Raw genomic sequence first — 20277 nt, 5'->3', positions numbered from 1 at the left:
GCTTCTCGTTGCAGAGCACATGCTCTAGGTGCATGGGCTTCAGTAGTTGCAGCATGTGGGCTCAGTAGTTGTGGCTCGCAGGCTCTAGAGCACAGGCTCAGTAGTTGTGGCACACGGGGTTAGTTGCTCCGCGGCATGTGGGATCTTCCCGGACCAGGGCTCGAACCCGTGTCTCCTGCATTGGCAGGAGGATTTTTAACCACTGCGCCACCAGAGAAGCCCAGGATTTTTCCTTTTATCTTTGGCTTTCAACATTTTGACTGTGATGTGTCTGGGTATGGATCCCTTTGCATTTTTCCTACTTTGAGTTTGTCATGCTTCTTGGATGTGTGTTTTTATTTTTTTATTTTATATTTTTGGCTGTTCCCCAACCAGGGATCTTACAGCATGCCGGATCTTAGTTCTCCAACCAGGGATCGAACCCGTGCCCCCTGCAGTGGAAGTGCAGAGTCCCAACCACTGGACCACTGGGGAAGTCCTGGATGTGTATTTTTAGATGAATGTTTTTCATTGAACCCGGGGGAGGTTTTTGGCCATTAATTCTTAAATATTTTTTCCGTCCCTTTTCTCTCTTCTCCCTGGTGCTCCCATTACGCATATGTTGGTTCACTTAGTGATGTCCACATTTCTCTGTTCATTTTCCTTTATTCTTCTCTGTTTTTCAGTTTCATAATCTTTGTTGATCCATCTTGAAGTTCACTGGTTTTTTATCTTCTCCCAACTCAAATCTACTATTGACCCCTCTAGTGAATTTCTTCATTCTGGCTGATATACTTTTCCACTACTGAATTTCCACTTGATTCTTTTTTATCATGTTTATCTCCTTTTTGGTTATTCTTTGTCTGATGAGTGATTGTTCTCACACATATTCCTTCAGTTCTGTAAATGTGGTTTCCTTTAGTTCTTTGAGCATGTTTTTTGGGGGTTTTTTTGGTTTTTTTGTCTGCGTTGGGTCTTCATTGCTGTGCAAGGGCTTTCTCCAGTTGCGGCGAGCAGGGGCTACTCTTCATTGCGGTGCGCGGGCTTCTCATTGTGGTGGCTTCTCTTGTTGCAGAGCACAGGCTCTAGGCATGCGGGCTTCCGTAGTTGTGGCACGAGGGCTCGGTAGTTGTGGCTCATGGGCTCTAGAGCACAGGCTCAGTAGTTGTGGCGCACGGGCTTAGTTACTCTGCAGCATGTGGGATCTTCCTGGACCAGGGATCGAACCCGTGTCCCCTGCATCAGCAGGCGGATTCTTAACCACTGTGCCGTCAGGGAAGCCCCTCTTTGAACGTGTTTATAACACACGTTCAGCAGTGTTTGGTTGGAGGGTCTGTGTAAGCACCTTGAGCTAGTAGGACCTCTGCCCTTTGCTGAGGAGCTGGTGTGGCTTGGAGAATGCTTCCAAGTCTGTTCACGTCCCACTCTGGCTGCTCTTGAGTGGGTGGGTGCAGCCCAGCGCATGCCCACAGCCTCCGGGCCCCCAGGGCTAAGTGGGATCCCAGGACCGCACTCCTCAACTCTTTCCCCAGTTCTTTCAGTTACACTTGAGGCCTGCCTGCCGTTTTGCTTTTCGCTTAGTATCATGGAGCCACCAGCCCCCTCTCGACTGCTTGCCACCAAGATCTCTGTTGTTTTTGACAGTCCCCTGCGGCAGATTTCTCCATTCTTGGTACGAGATGGTGCCCTCCTGCAGAGGTTCACAGAGCCTGCCTCCCCCCTGGGGCTGGACAGTGTTGGCTTCTCCTAGAGTTAACACTCCTTCTCCCAGGTAGGTGCTGGGGAAGTGGGGGGGTAGCCCCTGGTCTTCTCAGACTGCCCCCCTGAATGTGGAACCTTCACCCCATGAGAGGTTGCAGCCCCGGAATTCTCAGCCTATCTCCCCTGGGGCAGCGCCCTTGACCACAGGAGCCCTTCCCTTCCGGGCAGCACCAACCTGGAGCAGAGCTTCTGCCACGTGACACTGGGGAGTGGGGGTAGGGTGGGATCAGCTGGGGCTCAAATGCCACAGACTTCACTGGTCTCGTTAACATGCAGTCGACTTTCCTGAATAAATGTTTCTCCACGTGCTGTACGCCTCTAGGGACATTTTCAGAGACTTTACGTTATTTAGTTTGTATACAGTTTCCCCAGCTAAAGGGTTGTTTCACTGGGCAGAGGGTCAGCTGAGCCCAGCTGACCTGGGCTGATGGTGGTGCACACCACCATCCAAAGTTCCTTCTCGAAGAAGTCAGTTCTTTGAGGCTTGGCTGGGCTGCTTGGAGTCCGGTGGTTCAGCCAGAGATCTGTAGGGATTTCACACACATAACTTGGGGCTCTCCTTTCTAGAATTTTCCATCTCACTTTCCAGAGGCTGTGGGTCCCAAACCCTGGCCTCTGGTTCTTCAAGCCGGTGAGACTGCAGGTTTTCTAACAGAGCTGTAGCTGCCCTGTGGGGCCTGCCCTGACCTAAAAGCCCTAAGAATGGGAAACCTGCCGGTTGCCCTCTTCTTCCAGGGCCCACGCCCCTCAGTGTCCCCCTGCTGTGGGTCATACTCCAGTGTTCTCAGATCTTTAAAAATATTCTGTGCAGAGTGGTTGTTACTTGTGGGAGGATTATTCCAATAGGAGCTACTTCCTAGACATGGAACTCCCCTAACCGTTCATTTAAGGTTGGGTAATTTAACGGTGGCTGTGTCTAGTGGCCCGTGGTTATCATGAGGGGCCGGTGAGATGCTCCATCACAAGATTTAGGCAGCTTTTACTGTTCTAAAACATTTTGCTATTTTTATCTTAAAAAGCACATCTGCAAGAATGCTTTTACTTTTGTATCATAAAGTAGAAGAAGCCGGCAAAACAACTCACAAGGGATGGGGGGCGTTATTCGTTTTAAGCAAAGCCTCCAGCTGACTGTCCATCCAGAGGCCTGTCTCAGCCGTGATCAAGGGTTTCCCGCGCCGACCAGCGCTCAGGTCAAGAAACTGACTTCACACATGCTCCGCACAGATGGGACTTGATTTCTACCAGATGTTTCTATTGCAGAGTCTATCATTTTATCATATTGCATTGTCTTAGAAAACTCAGGACAAAAAGTCACAACTGTTACTATAAACAGAGAAGCATGCAATGCCCTACCTCATAAATTGGCTCAGTGCTTCCCAACTGTAAACTGCTCTTTCCAAGACGAGTTTACAGACTCCTGCCAGGCTAGGGGCTCTAAGCGTTAAATCTTTTTTTTTTTTTTTACTTTTATTGGCATTTATTTCTTACGGCATTTATTCCCGGGCCATACGCTTTTGTTACTTCAGTTTCTCCTGGGATACCCTTTTCTCCTGTGCAGCCACCTCTTCTGGTTGGGGACAGTCTGCTCTTTTTCAGTGAGGATCATCCACTGTGGCAGGGAGAGCTCATGTACGGGTTGATCCCATCGTGAGCTCTGTATGTCCTGCGCCACATCTTGGGGGCTTTGTTCACCTGGATGTGCTCAGTGACCAGAGAATCTACATCCAAGCCCTTAAGTTCAGCATTACTTTCTGCATTTTTGAGTGAGTGCAGTAAAAATTCAGCACTCTTTTTGGGCCACCGACCTTGCATCCAGCCCCACCATTTGGCCTGGGCACACCTACCAACTCCACCATTCTGACGACGGAATGGCACACATTGCTTCCGTCAAGTGACATCCTTCAGATATTTTGGTGGCTTTTTGGATATGCATACCCTTAACGGCCTGGGCAGTTTCACGCGTGTTCTTAAAGTGAACACGAAGATTTGGACCTCTTGATTTGCACAATGTTATGGGGTTTTCTGGGTCAAGTGAGTAGCGAACCATTTTTAGAGGTTTACTGGAAAAAAGTGTTATTCTGATAGCAGCGATTCTCTCTCTCTTTACTGTCTTTCTTTTCAGAAACACTCACTGAAATCTCCCAGGATGCCCTCAGGTGCTCGGGTGTTGATAACTACACGGGCGACCAAGATGTCATTTCTGGCCTCGAGGTGCCTGTGTCCCTCTGCACCCCTCCACTTACGGAGGAGAAGGCAGGCCACTGTCAGGTCCGGACCCATGATGATGGGAGGGCGCCGAGCTCTGTCCAGAAAAGTGACCCCATGCTGCCTGCGAGGCCGTTAGCCCATGTGCGGGGCCTGTGTCACTGCATCAAAGGCGGAGCACTGAATTCCAAGAGAAAGAAATTCCAACTGAGACTTTCTCTTAAATAAAAGGTGTGACGCCATTTCAGTCGACACCCACCCAGCCCGCCAGAGTGATCAGTGGCACCCGTGGTAAAGCGTTATTCGTACTCAGAGCCTGAATGCTGCATCAGCACTTCACACACTGCGCCTGGCAAAAGATTTTGCTCTGGGTAACTTCATTGTAAGCCATATAATCTTGCTTTGGGCCCCGCACGACAGGAAGTTACACTGTTGCAAATACCAACTCTTCATCACCTTAACGTAGCTTGGAAATGTTCAAGTTCGTGACACATTCATTGCACTTACTTAAAAGTTAAATATGCAGTGAAAGAAAAGCGTTTATAAAGGTATCACTCAAAAGGATTTTTACACTTTGATTGGCCTCGCCTGATTACAAACACTCAAAACCCTCTTCCCGCCTCAGGCTTCCATGGCTTTCCTCCTCCTCTAACAGAACGAGCATAACGGGTAGATGAAGGGTGTAAACAGGCGTGAATGCCGCTGAGCAGCGCGGAGGCGAGTCCCCAGGTGGCTGGTGGAGCCAGGTGCAGCGCGAGCAGGGGCTTGGGGGGCTGCAGGGGGGTCGGGGAGCGGCTCAGATGTCCTTCCCGCAGTCGGGGCACAGGATGTCGTCCCTCTCCGTGAGGAAGCCTCGCCCCACCAGCGACAGCGAGCACTTCTTGCAGTTAAAGCAGTCGTTGTGCCACTGCCGCTCCTCGAAGGAGATGTACTTGGTGCCTCCCAGTCCTGTGGACGGAGGACAAGGACACGGATGAGGACGGGGGGGTGGCGGGGGGGAGAGGAGTCCTGCGTGGACCCGTTCAAAGCCCGGCTGGTGCGATATGATCAGCGCTGGGCTCCACGTTTAAATCCCATCCTGTGCTCAGGTCGGGGAGCTCCCGAACCGCAGGAGAAAGAGACAGACGGGCTCCACAGCTACATGACAATCACCATAATTATAAGAAGCCTGCGGGGTGTGTGTGTCCCTCCCACCCGAGTGAAACACCTGAGTCACGGAGCCGATTTCTCCCACCCCTTCCTTCCCTGGGTGACTCAGGTCTGGTGCTCAAAAATTTGGCGATTTAATGAATGAGGCGCCAAAGGGAGCACAGACGAGGAAGATGTGAACTGTCTCTGGAACTGCCCAGAACGGCCTCACGAAAGAGACGCTACGTGGGCGGGGGACAGAGGGATGGGCACGCCTGCTGCGGGAACAAGCCTCAGCCATGCACGAGACTCGGAGGTCTAGTGAGGGTGGTGGAACGTGAGAGCGGGTTAGGAGGACGTGTGGGCAGTGGAGAAAGCCATCCTTCACCGAAACAACGGAAGCAGGAACTCATTTCAGTTGGGGTGTCTGACTCTGTCTGATGTCTACTTCTTATCAAATGTTTAAGGTATGTTGGCCACCTGTTACAACACAGGTGGTCTGTCCGGCCACCAAGGCCCCTGAAACAAAATGGAATCAGATACACGGGGTAATCCTTGGTGAAAGGATTGGATCATGACTCGCGATTACAAACTCTTTCCAGAAATAACGGCTCAATCTGCCATGTTAAGAACAAGTAACAACACTGGCTAATGGTTGGAGGTCTCAGAGGAGCTGGAGAAGTCTGTCATTCACCCAGCAGTTAGCTCCTTTTGTAATTTAACTGCCTGATGTCTGGCGTTATATCCATTCACACGTGGGCGGCCTCAGGCTAATCCCCTGGGCTAGTGAGTGACAGGACGGGGTGGGGGGGGTGAACCCAGGTCTCCAAGGCTAGTTCTTTTTTTTTTTAATGATCTGAAACCTAGATAGGGACTTTTTCTAATTTAACTTTTTTTTTTTACTGACGTGTGATGTAAACTATTATATATAATAGCAGATGTAAACTATTATATATAGGATGGATAAACAAGGTCCTACCCTAGAGCACAGGGAACTCTATTCAATATCCTGTGATAAACCATAATGGAAAAGAATATCAAGAAAGGAATCTATATGTGTATAACTGAGGCCAGTTTTCTGATACCACACTCCCTCTGCTACTGAAGGAGCTGCACCAGCAAAGCTTTTCACCTCTTCCCCTAAACATCTTAAACTGCCTTTACCCATCCTAGGCCCACAATGACTACGAGAGACCCGCAGATCGCACAGCCCGGGCCCTGGCCCTGAGGCAGAACCAAACCAGTGATTCAGGCCAGAGAGTCTCAGGATTTTCTGCATATATGAATCATCTGAGCAGCTTCTAAAAATTCTAACACCCAGGTCGTCCCCCGGAGTAGTTAAGTCATGACCCGGCAGCAGACGTGTGTAGAGTTCCCCAGGGGTGTTTGAAGTGGGAGCATTTCCAGGACCGGAGCCCCGCCAGCCATCTGGTCTCCGCTCTGAATTTGGGGCACGCCCTGTAGTCGCCCAGATTCGGGCTCTTGCTCCACCGAGCGCCTGGCGGGTGGGAAGGGACGACCCAGAGCGCGCCCCCCGCAGAGGCCGGGGAGCATGTGCACAGCGCAGCTGCTTTTCTGCGCCTGTGCGGGGATGTCAGAGACCCACAGCCTGCGGTCTGGGGAGAACCCAGCCGAAAGCAGAAATAACGCCGCCGTGGAGAAGAGGCCGCGGGGACCGGGGGGAGGCAGGGAAGCGCACCCAGGGGAGTCCGCACACGTGAACAGATCCACAAGCCAAAGCCTGGCAGCCACACGAGGGGCAGCGGGTGGTGCAGGCCGGGGACGGGACACTCACCGCTGATGGGGCTGGCGCAGCCGGCGCACTTCTTGGCGTACAGGTCGCAGAAGCAGCCCAGGCAGTAGGCGAACTCGTCGCGGGACGTGAAGCGCTGGCCCGACAGCGGCTTCTTGCAGGCGGTGCACACGAAGCACTCGCGGTGCCAGGGCTGCTCCCGGTACGTGACGCCCCCGCTGGTGATGGGCTGCGGGCAGAAGGGCGTCAGCTCCCGCGGGGGCCCGTGCCTGGCGCCCTTGTCCCGGCCCTCGCCTCTGGAGGACGCGCGGTCCTCGCCCAGGACACGCCGCACCGGCGCCCGGGTCCCAGAGACGCTGTCCTCCGGACGGCAAGGTCACCCCGCCGCCCCTTCCCCAAGCTGCCAGGCCCCCGCTGCAGGCCCCGGATCCCCGTTCGTGACGTGGGTTCCGGGGTGTCTGCCGGGACAGCACTGCCTCCTGGCCGGCAGGAGGGCGAAGCAGGGAGACCGCAGCGCAGGGGCCGGGATCTGATGGCGCGCAGCCCCTCCTGAGCGCCCCCCGCGGGCAGACCCCTGTGAGCGTCTCTCCAGCACCAGGTGCACCTGCTCCGACAGCCGCCTCAGCTACTCGGGTGGAAGAAGGAAGAGGCTTAACAGACACCGTGGGGCTGGCTTCCTGGGTGGAAAAAACGAGCCCAGAGCCTGCCTTCCCACCCTGTCTGTGGTCTTAGGACGCTTTTCTTTCTTTAACCTGACGCAGCCCTGGAGTGTGACGAGGGATCTGTCCCCACCCCAGGGACAGGCCTTTCCAGTTTCCTTTTCCCCTCCCCGCCCCCGCCCCCCACTAGGTCTAGGGCTGTTTCTTGTTTGTTCAAGGAGGGCGATGAACAAAGACGCCTTAGGGATAGGTGGACGCGCTTTCGGAAAGGACAACAGGTGTGCAAGGGCCGGGGGAGTAAGAGGCACCTTTTTGCACTGAACGCACTGCAGAGCAAACTGCCTTTCGTAGCAGGGAACGCAGAAGTTCTGGCCGTCCTTCGGGATGAAGCTCTTGGTTCCGATGGGCTGCTGGCAGCGATGGCAGATGAAGCAGGTCTCGTGCCAGCTGCTACCCTTGTATTCCATCTTACGGGTGCCTGTCAGGGGTCGGGGAGAAAGGAGGACCATCGTGATTCTCACTAAAGGCCCCAGGCCAGACCACGCGTGCCTTCTGCACGTTCTGAAGGACAGTCCTCTGTCCACCCCAGAGCTCGGGGTACTGTCCCGTCCCAGGTCCGTGGGAGGGCGCCCGCCGGCACCCCGCAGCCCCAGGGGGTTGGGCGCAGACCGTGTGGTCCTTGTGCAGCATCGCCAGCAGAGGGCGGCAAAGCTCCTTCTCACGGGCTGCGGATGAGGACGCGCCTCGGACAGAGTCCACCGCCTGGTGGAAGGGGTGTCGTTTTCTGATTCAAAGGAGCAAGCGAGGAACCCGGTGAAGGCCTGGTGACAGCGTGACCCTGCCCGGAGGCCGTGGTGCACCTGCTAGGTGGGGCTCAGCCTCCCTGGGTGGGGACGGAGCCGTGCACCGCGGTTGGTGACTTGCAGGTGTGGGCAGGGGGGTGAGCTTTGCACTGAGCGGGGGCCGCTTGTCCTCTATCTGATTTCGGTGCAGAAGCCACACTGACGGTCTGCACTGCTTTCACCTTGATTTGGTTGTAGCACTTTCTAAAATCAGACCAAGGAAGGAAGCTAGTGCTCAGGTCTAGGTTTGTTTTTTTGGTTTTTAAAAAAAAGTATCTAGTGCTTGCATTTTTTTTTTTTTTTTCCACACACCAGGCCTTTTCCAGGCACCCTGCCTCTGGTGCCCGGTCCGTTTCCTCTCCTGACTTCTCCATCTGTTAAAATCAGCTTGACCTTCAAGACTGCTCAAAGGTGACGGCCCCAAGGCTCCCTTTCCTGGCTGCCCTTCTCTGGGCTTGTGCCTCTGTCACAGGAGGTACCAGCCAGGCTTCTCCACCGTTTCTACCTAAAACCCCCTACGGCAGAGATGGTGAGATGCACATCCCTGGGGAGGAGGAGGGCATCGTCTTGAGACCAGCCTGCCAGAATCAAGAAAAATCCACCTTCTACTCTAAGATAGACATATATTTGTCCTTGTCAAAGCGGCAGTTAATATCTTTCTTCCCAATCTGGAATTTGCAGGCTGTTACCCTGGGAAGCTGTGCCTTTCCCCAAACGTGTGGCCCACAGCTCGGGTCCAGGCAGCTGGGCATCCTCACTGCTCAGTCTCCCCGCGGAGTCAGGAGTCTGACTCTAAATTACCCCTGTAGCTTTGATTCTCTTCACGTGTCAGTGTGACCCCAGCCGCTGTGCAGACTAGGAGGACTCAGCAGGGCACCTTGGTTTCTACAAATGGACATTCATTCTATTGAAGCTGAAAATTCAAAACCCTCAGTTGAAGTTCATCCTGCACATCTTTATCCTGCATTCATGAATACAGAGAATTCTAAAAATTACTTTTAAAGTGCATTTCTTTGTGTTCAGTTCCATTCACCAATGTAGTGAAATGAACTCCTTTAAAAGGACACTTGAAAATTTAATGTATTTGACATGCCTTTTAAGAACCTCAACTAGCAAACCAAGCCTCAACTAGCAAACTGGACCTCAAGTTGTTCCTCCTTTTTTTTTTTTTTTAAAGTAACCCCTATTTTTCTTTTCTTTTATTTCTTTTATTTATTTGTTTGGCTGCGTTGGGTCTTAGTTGCGGCATTCAGGATCTTTTGTTGGTGCGCTCGGGCTTCTCTCTAGCTGTGGCACACGGGCTCCAGAGCGCGTGGGCTCTGTAGTCTGCGGCACTCGAGCTCTCTTGTTGAGGCGCTCAGGCTCAGTAGTTGCAGCGCGTGGACTTAGTTGCCCCGGGGCATGTGGGATCTTAGTTCCTCAACCAGGGATCAAACCCTCATCCGCTGCATTGGAGGGCGGATTGTTTACCACTGGACCGCCAGGGAAGTCCCTCAAGTTCTTAAGTAATTGTTGTTGAAATGAATTAAACTTATAAATATGATGAATCCTAAAATATCTTAAGCGTCAAAACCATTTACAAATTAAGAAAATTCCAGTGTAAAACCACAAGCCTAAATCACTTACTTGATTGCACACTTTCAGTCAGCATCATAAGGTTAATTTACTCTTTAGATGAAATTTTTTCTACACTTCACCCACACTTTACCAGATTATTTAACACACTATTATTGCTCTGGGTTGGATTCTCTTTATATGTGTGCCCTTAATTCTAAACTTTCCCAGGACTAAAGGAAGCGTATCTACCAAAGAAGCTGTCTTGAGGACAGATGCCTTCCAGGGCAATTTGAGGGCTCCCTGCACAGCTGTATTGAGCTTCCTAAGAGCTGGGGGTCCCGGCCTGTGACCCTGACCCCCACTCCCCCAGCCTGAGCCTGATTCGGAGGCCACATCCCCAAAGACGGTCAATGGACGGAGTCCTCTCCCGGTTTTAGGTGGCTCTCTGGTAGGGATGCCAGATTACCGAGGTCCCAGGTGGGATTAGCTGAAATTCCGATTTGTCTGGGAGTCCTGTATTTTATTTGCTAAATCTGGCAAGGCTATACCGTCCAGCCACCCCTTACTGGTCACACAGAGGACGTCACTGACCCTAAGTAGCCGATGAACCATCCAAGGTCCAAATCTTAGTCTCTTCTTGCCCGCACTGTGTGCGTGTCTAACAAGATTCGTTTTTTAAATTCTGTATTGAAGAATTCCATTAAGTATTTTTGTCCACTCTGTTCTTTAAAATGAAAGATTCCTCTCTGCCATAAAACAAAGAAACTAAAGTCCCCCCAAAGAGCAAGGGACACAGTCCCATCCTCCCCCACCAACAGACAGGTCACCCATCACTGGCCTTGGCACTGGACGCAGCTGCCGCCGAGCCTGCCGGGAAGGTAACCTGCATGAGGGCACAGCGCCCAGCTCTCGGCCCAGCACCCATTTGCGGCAGTAACCAACGGGGCAGGAATTCCGCGCGTGCGCAGAGGGCGCGGAGAGGGCGGGGGAAGCACGCGCACACACGCACGCGCACGCACTCACGCGTGCCCACGCGCGCACGCTCTGCGGGGGTGGGCGGGACGGAGGCAGAGGGGGCGGGGGAAGCGCGCACACGCACATTCACACGCACGCGCAGACACTCTCTGTCTCTGCGGAGGCAGGCGGGAGGGAGGCAGCGGCTGGGTGCCCACCTGGCATGATGCTCTTCTTGCACTCCTGGCAGCGGGACGAGTACTCCTGCGAGTAGCAGTCGGTGCAGAGCAGCTGGTCCTCCTTGGCAGCGAACGGCTTGTCCACAAGGGACCCCCTGCACCGCGAGCAGTGGAAACAGGCCTCGTGCCAGTGCCGGTCCTTGTAGGACAAGTCCTGCAGGCCCAGAGCACACGAGACGTGAGACGTGAGAGGGGCCGGGGGCGTGGGCTCTGCTGGACCCACAGCGAGGGGGGCAAATGGGCAACGAGGGGCTGGAATGAGTCAGGTAGGATGCTTCCCTTGCTGTTCTTGGGGCCACTGTTTAGACGGGGGTGTGTGCGAGATGCGTCTGAAAAACGAGTGCCTTTCCCTTGGGGACCGTAAGAAAGAGAAACGGCACATGAAACTCGTCAGCGCTTCTCCTGGACACACAGACCCCGGGAGTCCTCTGGCCGCGAGGACGCTGGGCAAACCCAACTGTGCTGGATGATGGCTGTGATCCCCGCGGGAGGGAGCCCGGGCTGCTGGGAAGCTCAGAGGCAGAGCCTGAGGATGGGGCCCTGGGTCAACCTGGTGGAAAGCAGGTCAGGAGAGATCCAGTAGGTGCCATCAGCTGAGCGTCGAAGACCCGAGGATACAGTGAGCTGGGCAGAGAAAGGGCACAGACCAGGAGGGCAAGACAGAGGGGCGCCGGGCGGAGCTGTGCCGCGGCTCCAGGCAGCCGGCTGGGAGAGTTCCCGCCGGGCTGGACCAAGGAGGCCAAATGAATGAATGCAATTCAGCACTGTCTTTGTTGAGACTTTGAAAGTCGAACAAACCATTTAAAGTCCCGTCCGCTGGGAATTCCCTGGTGGTCCAGTGGTTAAGACTCCGTGCTTCCCTGCAGGGGGCACAGGTTCAATTCCTGCTCGGGGAACTAATATCCCACATGATACAAGCGTCGTGGCCAAAAAATTTAAATAATTAAATAAATAATGCCCTGTCAACTAAGAACAGTAATCAGCCTAATTTAAGAAGAGTAGGAGTTTTTGATCATGGGATCACTGTTATAACACTGATTATAGAATAAATGCATTTAACAGTTTCTTGTATGGAAAACAGTATGGCAGTTCCTCAAAAAATTAAAAAGAGAATTACCATATGATCCAGCAATTCCAATTCTGGGTATATGCCCCAAAGAACCAAAAGAAGGAATCTGCAGACCCACATTCACAGCAGCCAAAAGGTGGAAGCCACCCCAGCGTCCATCCACAGATGATGGATAAACATGGACTATTATTCCGCCTCACAAGGGAAACAAATTCTGACACACTCTACAACATGGATGAACTCTGAGAACATGCTAAGTGAAATAAGTCAGTCAGAAAAAGACAAATACTGAATCATTCCACTTATATGAGGTCCTGGAGGAGGTAAGTTCAGAGACAGGAAGCAGCAGGGTGGGTACCCAGGGCTGGGGCAGTGCGGGTGTTAGTGGGGACAGAGCTTCAGTTTTACAAGATGAAATGGTTCTGGAGGTGGATGGTCGCACAACAGAGTGTAGGTACTTAGCACCACTGAACTGTACACTTCCAAACAGTTAAGATGGCACATTTTGTTATGTGTATTTTACCACAATTAAAAAATAAGTTTTGATTATCACGTGGCATGTGGAAAGCACCCTTCCAGAAGTTCAGCAGGTCCCCTCCGTGAGCCCCACCCCTCTGAGCTGCGAGCCCGGGAGGGCAGGGCAGGGGACAGCGAGGCTGCGAGTGAACGGGGAAGAAAGGAAGCCAAGTCCAAGGACATCTGCCTTTGGGGCCTGACCTTCAACACAGCCCAGGGGGGACCCTCCACGGACGACATCGTGAGAGCGAAGCCACCAGCTGTCGCCAGTTGCCCTGGTTAGCGAGTCCCATAGGAGGACAGCGCCGCGCATCGTTAGGTGACTGGACGGTCAGGGGAAAGCTCATTTAAAACGATCTCGTGGCTCAAAAGCACTGCAGAAATCCACTTGCCTACGGTGAACGTTTCCGGCATGAAAACACATCAGCTAGGTTGACAAGAGCTCATGTGTTGACAGACATCTGACACTAGAAAGTTCCCTCGAAATCTGGGTACCACCACCCTGTCCTGATGAGACCCTAAGCACCCAGGCAGGACTTCTAGACCTTCTGGAGGCCCAGCTCCACTCTCCCGAGGCTGCTGGTCACTTGGTCACTTGCTGTCCTGCGTCCCGCGTCCTGTATTCGAGGGAAGGACTGCTCACGCCCTGGCTTCTGCCTAGCCCTCCAGGCTGGTTAACAGCAGCCACATGGAAACATCCCCCCTTCCTGGTCCCACCCCCATCCCGCCCCAGGGAGCTAGTCTCTGTCCTTCCCGGATGCCGGCGCAGCTGAGTTACCAGCCGTCCCTTCCCTGGAGCACCGTGACCCTCACACAGCTGCTCCCTTGTCTGCCCCTCTCAGACGCGCGCGTGCGCGCGCGCGCACACACACACACACACACACACAGTTTCTGCATTAACACTCCATAGCCCTGAAATGTGCATTCAGGGGCATTTGATAATTCTCAAACCTTCTGATGAAATGTTTCTCCTCGAGACAAATACCAACCCACGCTCCTGCTCTCAGAAGCCTTGGTGAGTCACAAACGTCTCTGAACAAGCTAGCGTCACTGTCGAGGGTGGGGCCGTGGGGAACTGGAACCATCCACCCCTGTTCCAGCTGCAGCCAGCGGTGACTGCCCTCCGGGCACCGCCCTGCACACCTGCTGTGCCACCAGTGCCCTCGGGGACCCAGGAGCACAGTGTCTGAAACGCCTGATGTATTTCATCCCAGCACTTAAAGCAGACGGCTCCAGACTCAAACCCTGGCTCTGCCACGTACGTACCTGCCGTGGGGCTGGGGGTGCGTCACCTGACCTCTCCCAGCCTCAGATCCGCCCGGGGAAACAGGGATGATGGTGAAGCACTGACAACGGTCCTGGCACATTGTAACGGCTCGATTAATGTCGGTCTTAGATGCCAGCTCGTGGTGACAGCAGGTGCCCCGAAGCGTCACTTGCTGAGATCACATTTACCCGTGAAGACGGGGATGGAACGGACGCCCTCACCTAAGCTCCGAGCTCCTGGCTCAGTCACTGCTCTGTACAGTGCTTTCAGCCTCCGCAGCCCTTCTGATTCTAAAATTCTTAGTCTCCTCTTCCTTGATTTCAGCCGCACAGTAACCCCACGGAATAAGGTTTATTCCCATTTGATAGGTGAGCAAGTTTAACGTAACAATGCCAAGACGCCGTGAACCCCGTTTCTTGCATCCCTCCTGCTGACGTGCGGCCCGGGAGCATCTCTGCAAGCAGGTCTCGGCAAGCTCGCCCAGCCTCACCCTCTGCCCCAGTCTCCTCTCTCACCCCGTGCCCGTGCCTGACCTCGGGAGGCCCGCCCCTCCGCCCCCTCGGCTGTGAGGCCCCGCGCGGGCACCAGCCGCTCGGTGACGCCTGCGTGGCCATGAGTGATGCTGGCCCTGCAGGACGCTGTGCCCCTGGTGCCACCCCCGCGGGCACCCCCGGAAAAGCCCACATCATGCAGCTCGTTCAGGACCACACACGGAAGCCCTCATCTGCTGCTGTGCTGTCGGGTTTCCCGGTAATCCTCCTTCTCTTGTGGGGTCCTGAAAAGCGAGTCTGAGTCAAGTTGATAATTCACGTCACCACCTCCTCCTGAACTCACTTCTGCAGAGTCCATGCCCTGTGGGCGCAGAGGTGGGAAATGCCACTGGCTTTGGGGGCTCGGGGCTCGTGGGGACGGACCGGAAAACGGCACAGAAAGGCCAAGGCTCCAGGTTAGGTTAGGTTGATTCAACCCGGTGCCTGAACCGAAACGCACGGCGGCTCTGAATGCTCGTGTGTAATGCTGGGTTCCTAGCGGCTCTTTCCACCTCTGGTGCTCACGGCTCCAAACGGAGTTTTAGTTTTGGTTTTTAGTACCGAGCTAGTCTCGTCTCACTTAATTCTGTTATGTGTCGAGTATGCCAGATGGTCCCCAAAGATACCATTTAGATGCTGGAGGTTCAAGGCTAAGACATATGGACGCACTGACTGACTTTCAAGAACTTGGAAATGTCCTAGAAATACCCTGGTTTTCAGGTTCTGTAGAGAGAGAGCATGAAGGGGAGAAACAACAAAAAGGAAGAAAAAAAATCTTTGACACGTCCCAGAAAAAAGACCAATGCTAATCTTATGCACGCAGAATGTCATAAATTGCAGTAAAATGTCTGATACACAAGGTAAGATAAGGCCCAAACACTTCCTTTCAGAATTTATATTTTTCCATTTCAGAAATATTCCTAATATGGGAAGCGCTTGTGGCTTTGCTTTGAATGTGCCCTCGTTGAGACCTCAGCTGAGCCGCAGTGGGGGGTCAGCGGCCTGGAGCACCCCCTCGCCCACCAGTTAACGAAGGCAGCTGTGGGCAGGGGGTTCCCTCACCCTCCTTTACACCCTGTCTATCCCTCCTGGGCTGGGGGAAACTCAGATGCTGATTCCCAAACTAGCCGGTCCTCAAATCCACGGGATTTCACCTCATCGGTGGATCTGCCGTGTTATTCGTCCTCAGCGCTTTGAAAAGGTGTTCTGCACTCTGAGACTGTCAGGCTACCATGTCCCCAACTGCACATCCTTTCAAATCCTTGAAGAACGACGCTGTGCAGGCCTGTCCCAGGTGTGCCCTCAAGGGGACCTGTTTACTTGGTTTTTAAATTTATTTTTACTATTTATTTATTTTTAACTTTTGGCTGCGTCGGGTCTTCGTTGCTGCACGCAGGCTTTCTCTAGCTGTGGTGAGCGGGGGCTACTCTTCGTTGCGGTGTGCAGGCTTCTCATTGCGGTGGCTTCTCTTGTTGCGGAGCACAGGCTCTAGGCGCGCGGGCTTCAGTAGTTGTGGCTCGTGGGCTCTAGAGCGCAGGCTCAGTAGTTGTGGCACACAGGCTTAGTCGCTTCGCGGCATGTGGGATCTTCCTGGACCAGGGCTCGAACCCATGTCCCCTGCATTGGCAGGCGGATTCTTAACCACTGCACCACCAGGGAAGCCCCCAATGCTGGTTTTAGACCTGCAGAAGGTCCTTTGACTGTTATCACCTCTTCCTCTTCGCGGCCCCCTCCAGGCACGCGGGTGGGTGGGTTTGGAGGCCCGTCTGACTTTATGGCGCTGCTCGCAGAGACACGGAAAACCCAAAGTCTGAGCCAGGTTTGCGGCCCAGAGTTTGCTAAAGGCACCAATTTGCTGATGCGAGGGGCCAGCAGCCACCTCTGAGTACTGGCCCAGCTTATCTTTTCTTTGGTTTCTTGACTTTTTGAAGCCCGGGACTTAGGTAGACCTATCCCCCGAAAAACATCTGTAATCAGGCAAAAAAAACATATATTTTGCTGGTATCCACAGGTGTCCAGGAAAAATTTCCGGAAGAGCATAAGGTCAGAGGATCATACATTTTTATTTGTATTACCTGTTGTCAACTATTCCCCTGGCCATACAAATGAATGATTTTTACCCCTGGAGATGACAGCATTTCCTCAGAGTTAACTAAACGGAAAAAAAGAACAGAAAGAGAGTCTGCATAGAAATGATGCTCAAACACAGGTAAGCTACCTACGGAAGCAGGTCATCCTGAAGTCCTGCCTACCTCATTTGAAAGTCAGCCGATACCCACAACATCAGCCTAATCCCCGGTGGCTTGCAGCATTTTAGGTTATACACCCATGTCCTTCGGAGGGAGACCCAAGTGGGGCTTGTGGCGCCCCTGCTATTTTCAGACGAGAGAAGGGCCACCAGACCCGCCAGCTCTGCCCAGCACCCCGCCTGCCAGGCTGGGGCCCCTCTTCCCCAGGTGCGGGCACATTTTTCCTGCCATCACTGCCTCCACAAAACCAACTGCGTAATTACTTCTGAAAGCCAAGAAAGCCGTTCCAGGTATTCAGAAGCCCCAAGTGGCAAGGTCTAACTGCAAGTTCACATCTTTTCCCTTCCCACGTGCGCAGAATCACGTGGCGTAACTCCAGAGAGTGAACCGTTATCCGGGTTGAAAAGTTCAGCGTGATTGACGCCTGACTTTGCAGCACTCTTGTTGATTTTGGCCCCATTTGGGGAATTCTTGTTTATCTGCTCCTAAGGCATGTGCTGCAGGATAACTAGTTTCAAGGGTCTGCCCACTAAATCGTACTGAAGAAATGATCAGTGATTTCGCTTTTGTTTTTACTTTAGCCCCCGGGGCAAGGATGATGAGCCCTAAATCTCCAAAACGTCTCCTTTAAACCACAGTTGTTTGTCAGAATGATATCTGAACCTCTCACCTACTTATGTCTTTTCCAGGTAAAGCCTTTATAAAATAATAATTGTTTTCTCTGCTTCTTAGTTCTTCCTCAAAGCGGACATCTTTATTGATGTTTCTCTAGTGAAAACTGATAAAAGAGACAGGGCGAAGCTTCGAGAGGCAGGGGGAGGGAGCAAATTGCAGGGAAGCAGTCGGAAGACTAGAGGGGGTTGGAGTTTTCCACACCATCAGCTGCTCCTCAGGGCACTGATTGCGTGATAGCTACACACCACGAGAACCCATGACGCAGCCTCCCTTGTTGTAGCTCCCTTTTATAAACGTGCAGACGGGCACAGAGGGGTCAAGCCATGGGCCCGCGATCACACGGCCAGTGAGACCCAGAGCTAGGATGGAACGGGGCAGCGTGGTGTCTGAGCTCTTGTGCCTGGCCTGGAGATGAAGGCAGAGGGACTCGGACACACATCACACAGAGCTGGAGGTCGGAGGGCGGGCGGCTTTCAGACAAGCAGGACCAGCTACTTTTGCTCGTGGTCGTAGCCAAGGCCCTGGATGCTTTAAGGCTTCCGCGGGACAGGTGCCGAGTCCCGTGTCCCTTCCGCTCCACGTGCCACTGCTCGGGCTCAAGTGGGGCCATCCCACACCCTTTGTCTCTGCTCAGGGCAAAGGCTTCTTCCCCGTAAGACGGGAATTATCCCTCGACTGTCACTGAACACCTAGCGCCAGTAAGCCGGCTGCTTACTGACCGTCATGGGAAGGACGGATGCGACAGAAATAGGGCAGACACGCGCTGGACCACTCCGGATCGCCCCCAGCAGAGCCAGCCCTACCTGCTCAGCCGGCAGCCACACATCCTGACCCTCCCCACGAAGAAGACAAGCTCCCCTGACGCCCCAGTGCAGGCAGGGCCTCTCAGCCCCTCCAGCCGGGGGTGGGCGCCGGCTCTCCCACGTGCACACTCGCTGCGCCAACACTGACCGCCTGCACCTGCCCCACGAGTCAGCCCAGGAGGGAGAGCGCTGCCCTCGGGGGAGCACGGGATTGGGCGGCAGGTGGCTGGTTGGGTAAGGATGCGGACCACGGGGCCATCACAGGTGGACCTGGGAGGCTCGGCGCACACGTCCTGGAAAAGCCCCGACCAGGGGCAGCGGGACTGGGACGGGCAGAGACCACGCCCGTGGGGAGGCGGCTGGGAAAGGCCGGTGGAGGGTCCGAGCCCAGCAGAGGGGCCTGCAGAGTGTCCAGGCTGATGAGGACCAGGACGTGAGCACAACCGTGCTGAGAAGCGTGTGGTTCTCAGGGAGTCCAGTGCGGGTGTCCAGGGGGGCTGGGAGGCCCGAGGGAGGGCGGGGGGCACGGGGCTGGGGGACGCCCAGGGGCCGGGTACCTTGCAGTCGCAGCCGATCAGGTTCCCGCACTCCTCGCACGTGCTGGCGAAGAGGGCCTCGAAGCAGGCCACGCAGTAGGGCCGCTCCTCCCGCAGGACGTACTTCCTGCCGAAGAGGGAGTCCTCGCAGTGGCGGCAGTCGAAGCGCTCGGTCATCCTGGCACCAGATTTCTGCACCTACCAGGGAGGAGACAAAGGACAGGCTCGGTGAGCGTGCTCGATGGCCCGTGTCCAGGGAGGAGACAAAGGACAGGCTCAGTGAGCGTGCTCGATGGCCCGTGTCCAGGGAGGAGACAAAGGACAGGCTCGGTGAGGGTCACCCTTCCCATCACCTTTCCCATCGGTGGCTACATCCTCCGCGTGAGCAATCGACACTCACCCTTGAAGCGGGTGTTAATTTTCAATGATACTTTTAAGAACTTTGCTGGGGGCAGTTCTGTGTCTGAGTGCATTCCACTTCTTTTAAAAGTCCCAATTCTGGGTGACCATGTCAGAAAACGTGATCTCAGTTTTGGACCCAAGAAAGAGCTGGCATCAGAGCCCTCATCCCCTGGAAAGGAGTGCCTGCTTCAAACGTGGGACGCAACCTCACATCTTCCCATTCTCCCTGCCCCCAAAATAGCACAGCAGGGATAGAAAACAATATGCTCATTGCTATAAAAAGACTTTCCATGAGCTCCTCTTTATGATTCATGCATTTGAATAAGAAGAAACCACAGAAGCCAAGGGAGGGGTGTCAGAGCATCACCTCGACCCGGCTTCACTGGGAAGCACGCCCGGCCCCTGCCCAAGAGGAGCCGCCCCGGGGGCCTCATTCCTCCCAGATGACAAGACTATCCTCTCCCAGCCCAGGTATCCAGGGAGCAGGAGAAAGGGAAAGGCTGGCTTCCAAGGACAGGGATTATCACGGTGGGAAACACAGTGACGGCGGCAGTCAACGGCCACTCCAGGCGACACCTCGAGCTGCATTTTTCCAGGATGAGTGTGGTGTGTGTCTGAGCAGAAAGGACAGGGTAGGGGCAGAGGAAGGCGGGAGGTTTCCCCCTCCCCCCCCATGTGATTCCTGCACAAACATGTCAGCACTACCCCAGAAAGAGCCAGTCTACCCTGGGAAGACTAGGGGTGGAGAAACGCCTCCGAGCCATTAGAAACATGGTCCAACTTCTTTAGAAGTATCTTCTCAAGTGGCAATATTTGATTCGCTACAAGTGAAAAAGCTTTATAAATTATTAAATATGGAGACAGGTCGACTGTGTAACTCTGAGCGATGTTTCACAAACTCTGATTAAACTTGATTCCATTTTCAGTCATTTCCACCCACTTCAGAGTGAAATTCCAAAATAATACCCCAGGATGCAAATGAAATATTGCTGCCTGGTTTATGAGATAATAGCTAATTTGATAGTGTTTATTTATTTTGTACTCTTGTGTATATAAGATCCTGACAACTGTAAGCAAAGAAATGGACAGCTTTCAAGCATCCATACTTGGTTACTTCTGTGTTTATTAGGACAGTTTTTTCCCAAAAGTATGA

At 53.6% G+C, this 20277-nt stretch overlaps 1 protein-coding gene and 1 pseudogene across 6 annotated transcripts in view; both read right to left on the bottom strand.

Annotated features, from left to right (window-relative positions):
- Positions 1 to 3181: 3181 nt before the first annotated feature.
- Positions 3182 to 4318, bottom strand: LOC309612130 (large ribosomal subunit protein uL22 pseudogene; annotated as a pseudogene). Its single transcript has one exon. The product of its transcript is annotated as a large ribosomal subunit protein uL22 pseudogene (transcript).
- A 148-nt stretch (positions 4319 to 4466) lies between these two features.
- FHL2 (four and a half LIM domains 2) overlaps positions 4467 to 20277 on the bottom strand; it is a 55875-nt gene continuing 40064 nt past the window's right edge. For 4 of the 5 annotated variants that reach the window (XM_082357474.1, XM_082357473.1, XM_082357470.1 and 1 more), the window contains exons 2-6: positions 18744 to 18920; positions 11057 to 11231; positions 7794 to 7963; positions 6869 to 7055; positions 4467 to 4893 (exon numbers count right to left, since the gene is read on the bottom strand). In XM_082357474.1, coding sequence (XP_082213600.1) covers positions 4742 to 4893; positions 6869 to 7055; positions 7794 to 7963; positions 11057 to 11231; positions 18744 to 18899 — 840 coding nt within the window. In that variant the 5' untranslated portion in view covers positions 18900 to 18920 and the 3' untranslated portion in view covers positions 4467 to 4741. Of the gene's footprint in view, positions 4894 to 6868; positions 7056 to 7793; positions 7964 to 11056; positions 11232 to 18743; positions 18921 to 19122; positions 19288 to 20277 lie in introns of those variants that run through there. The other variant, XM_082357472.1, reaches the window with a different exon arrangement.

Source organism: Balaenoptera borealis (genome assembly GCF_965194805.1).
Source record: "Balaenoptera borealis genome assembly, chromosome: 15".
Lineage (NCBI taxonomy): Eukaryota > Metazoa > Chordata > Mammalia > Artiodactyla > Balaenopteridae > Balaenoptera > Balaenoptera borealis.
Note: the sequence above shows the minus strand (reverse complement) of the source record. Positions and strands in the feature narration are given on the sequence as shown.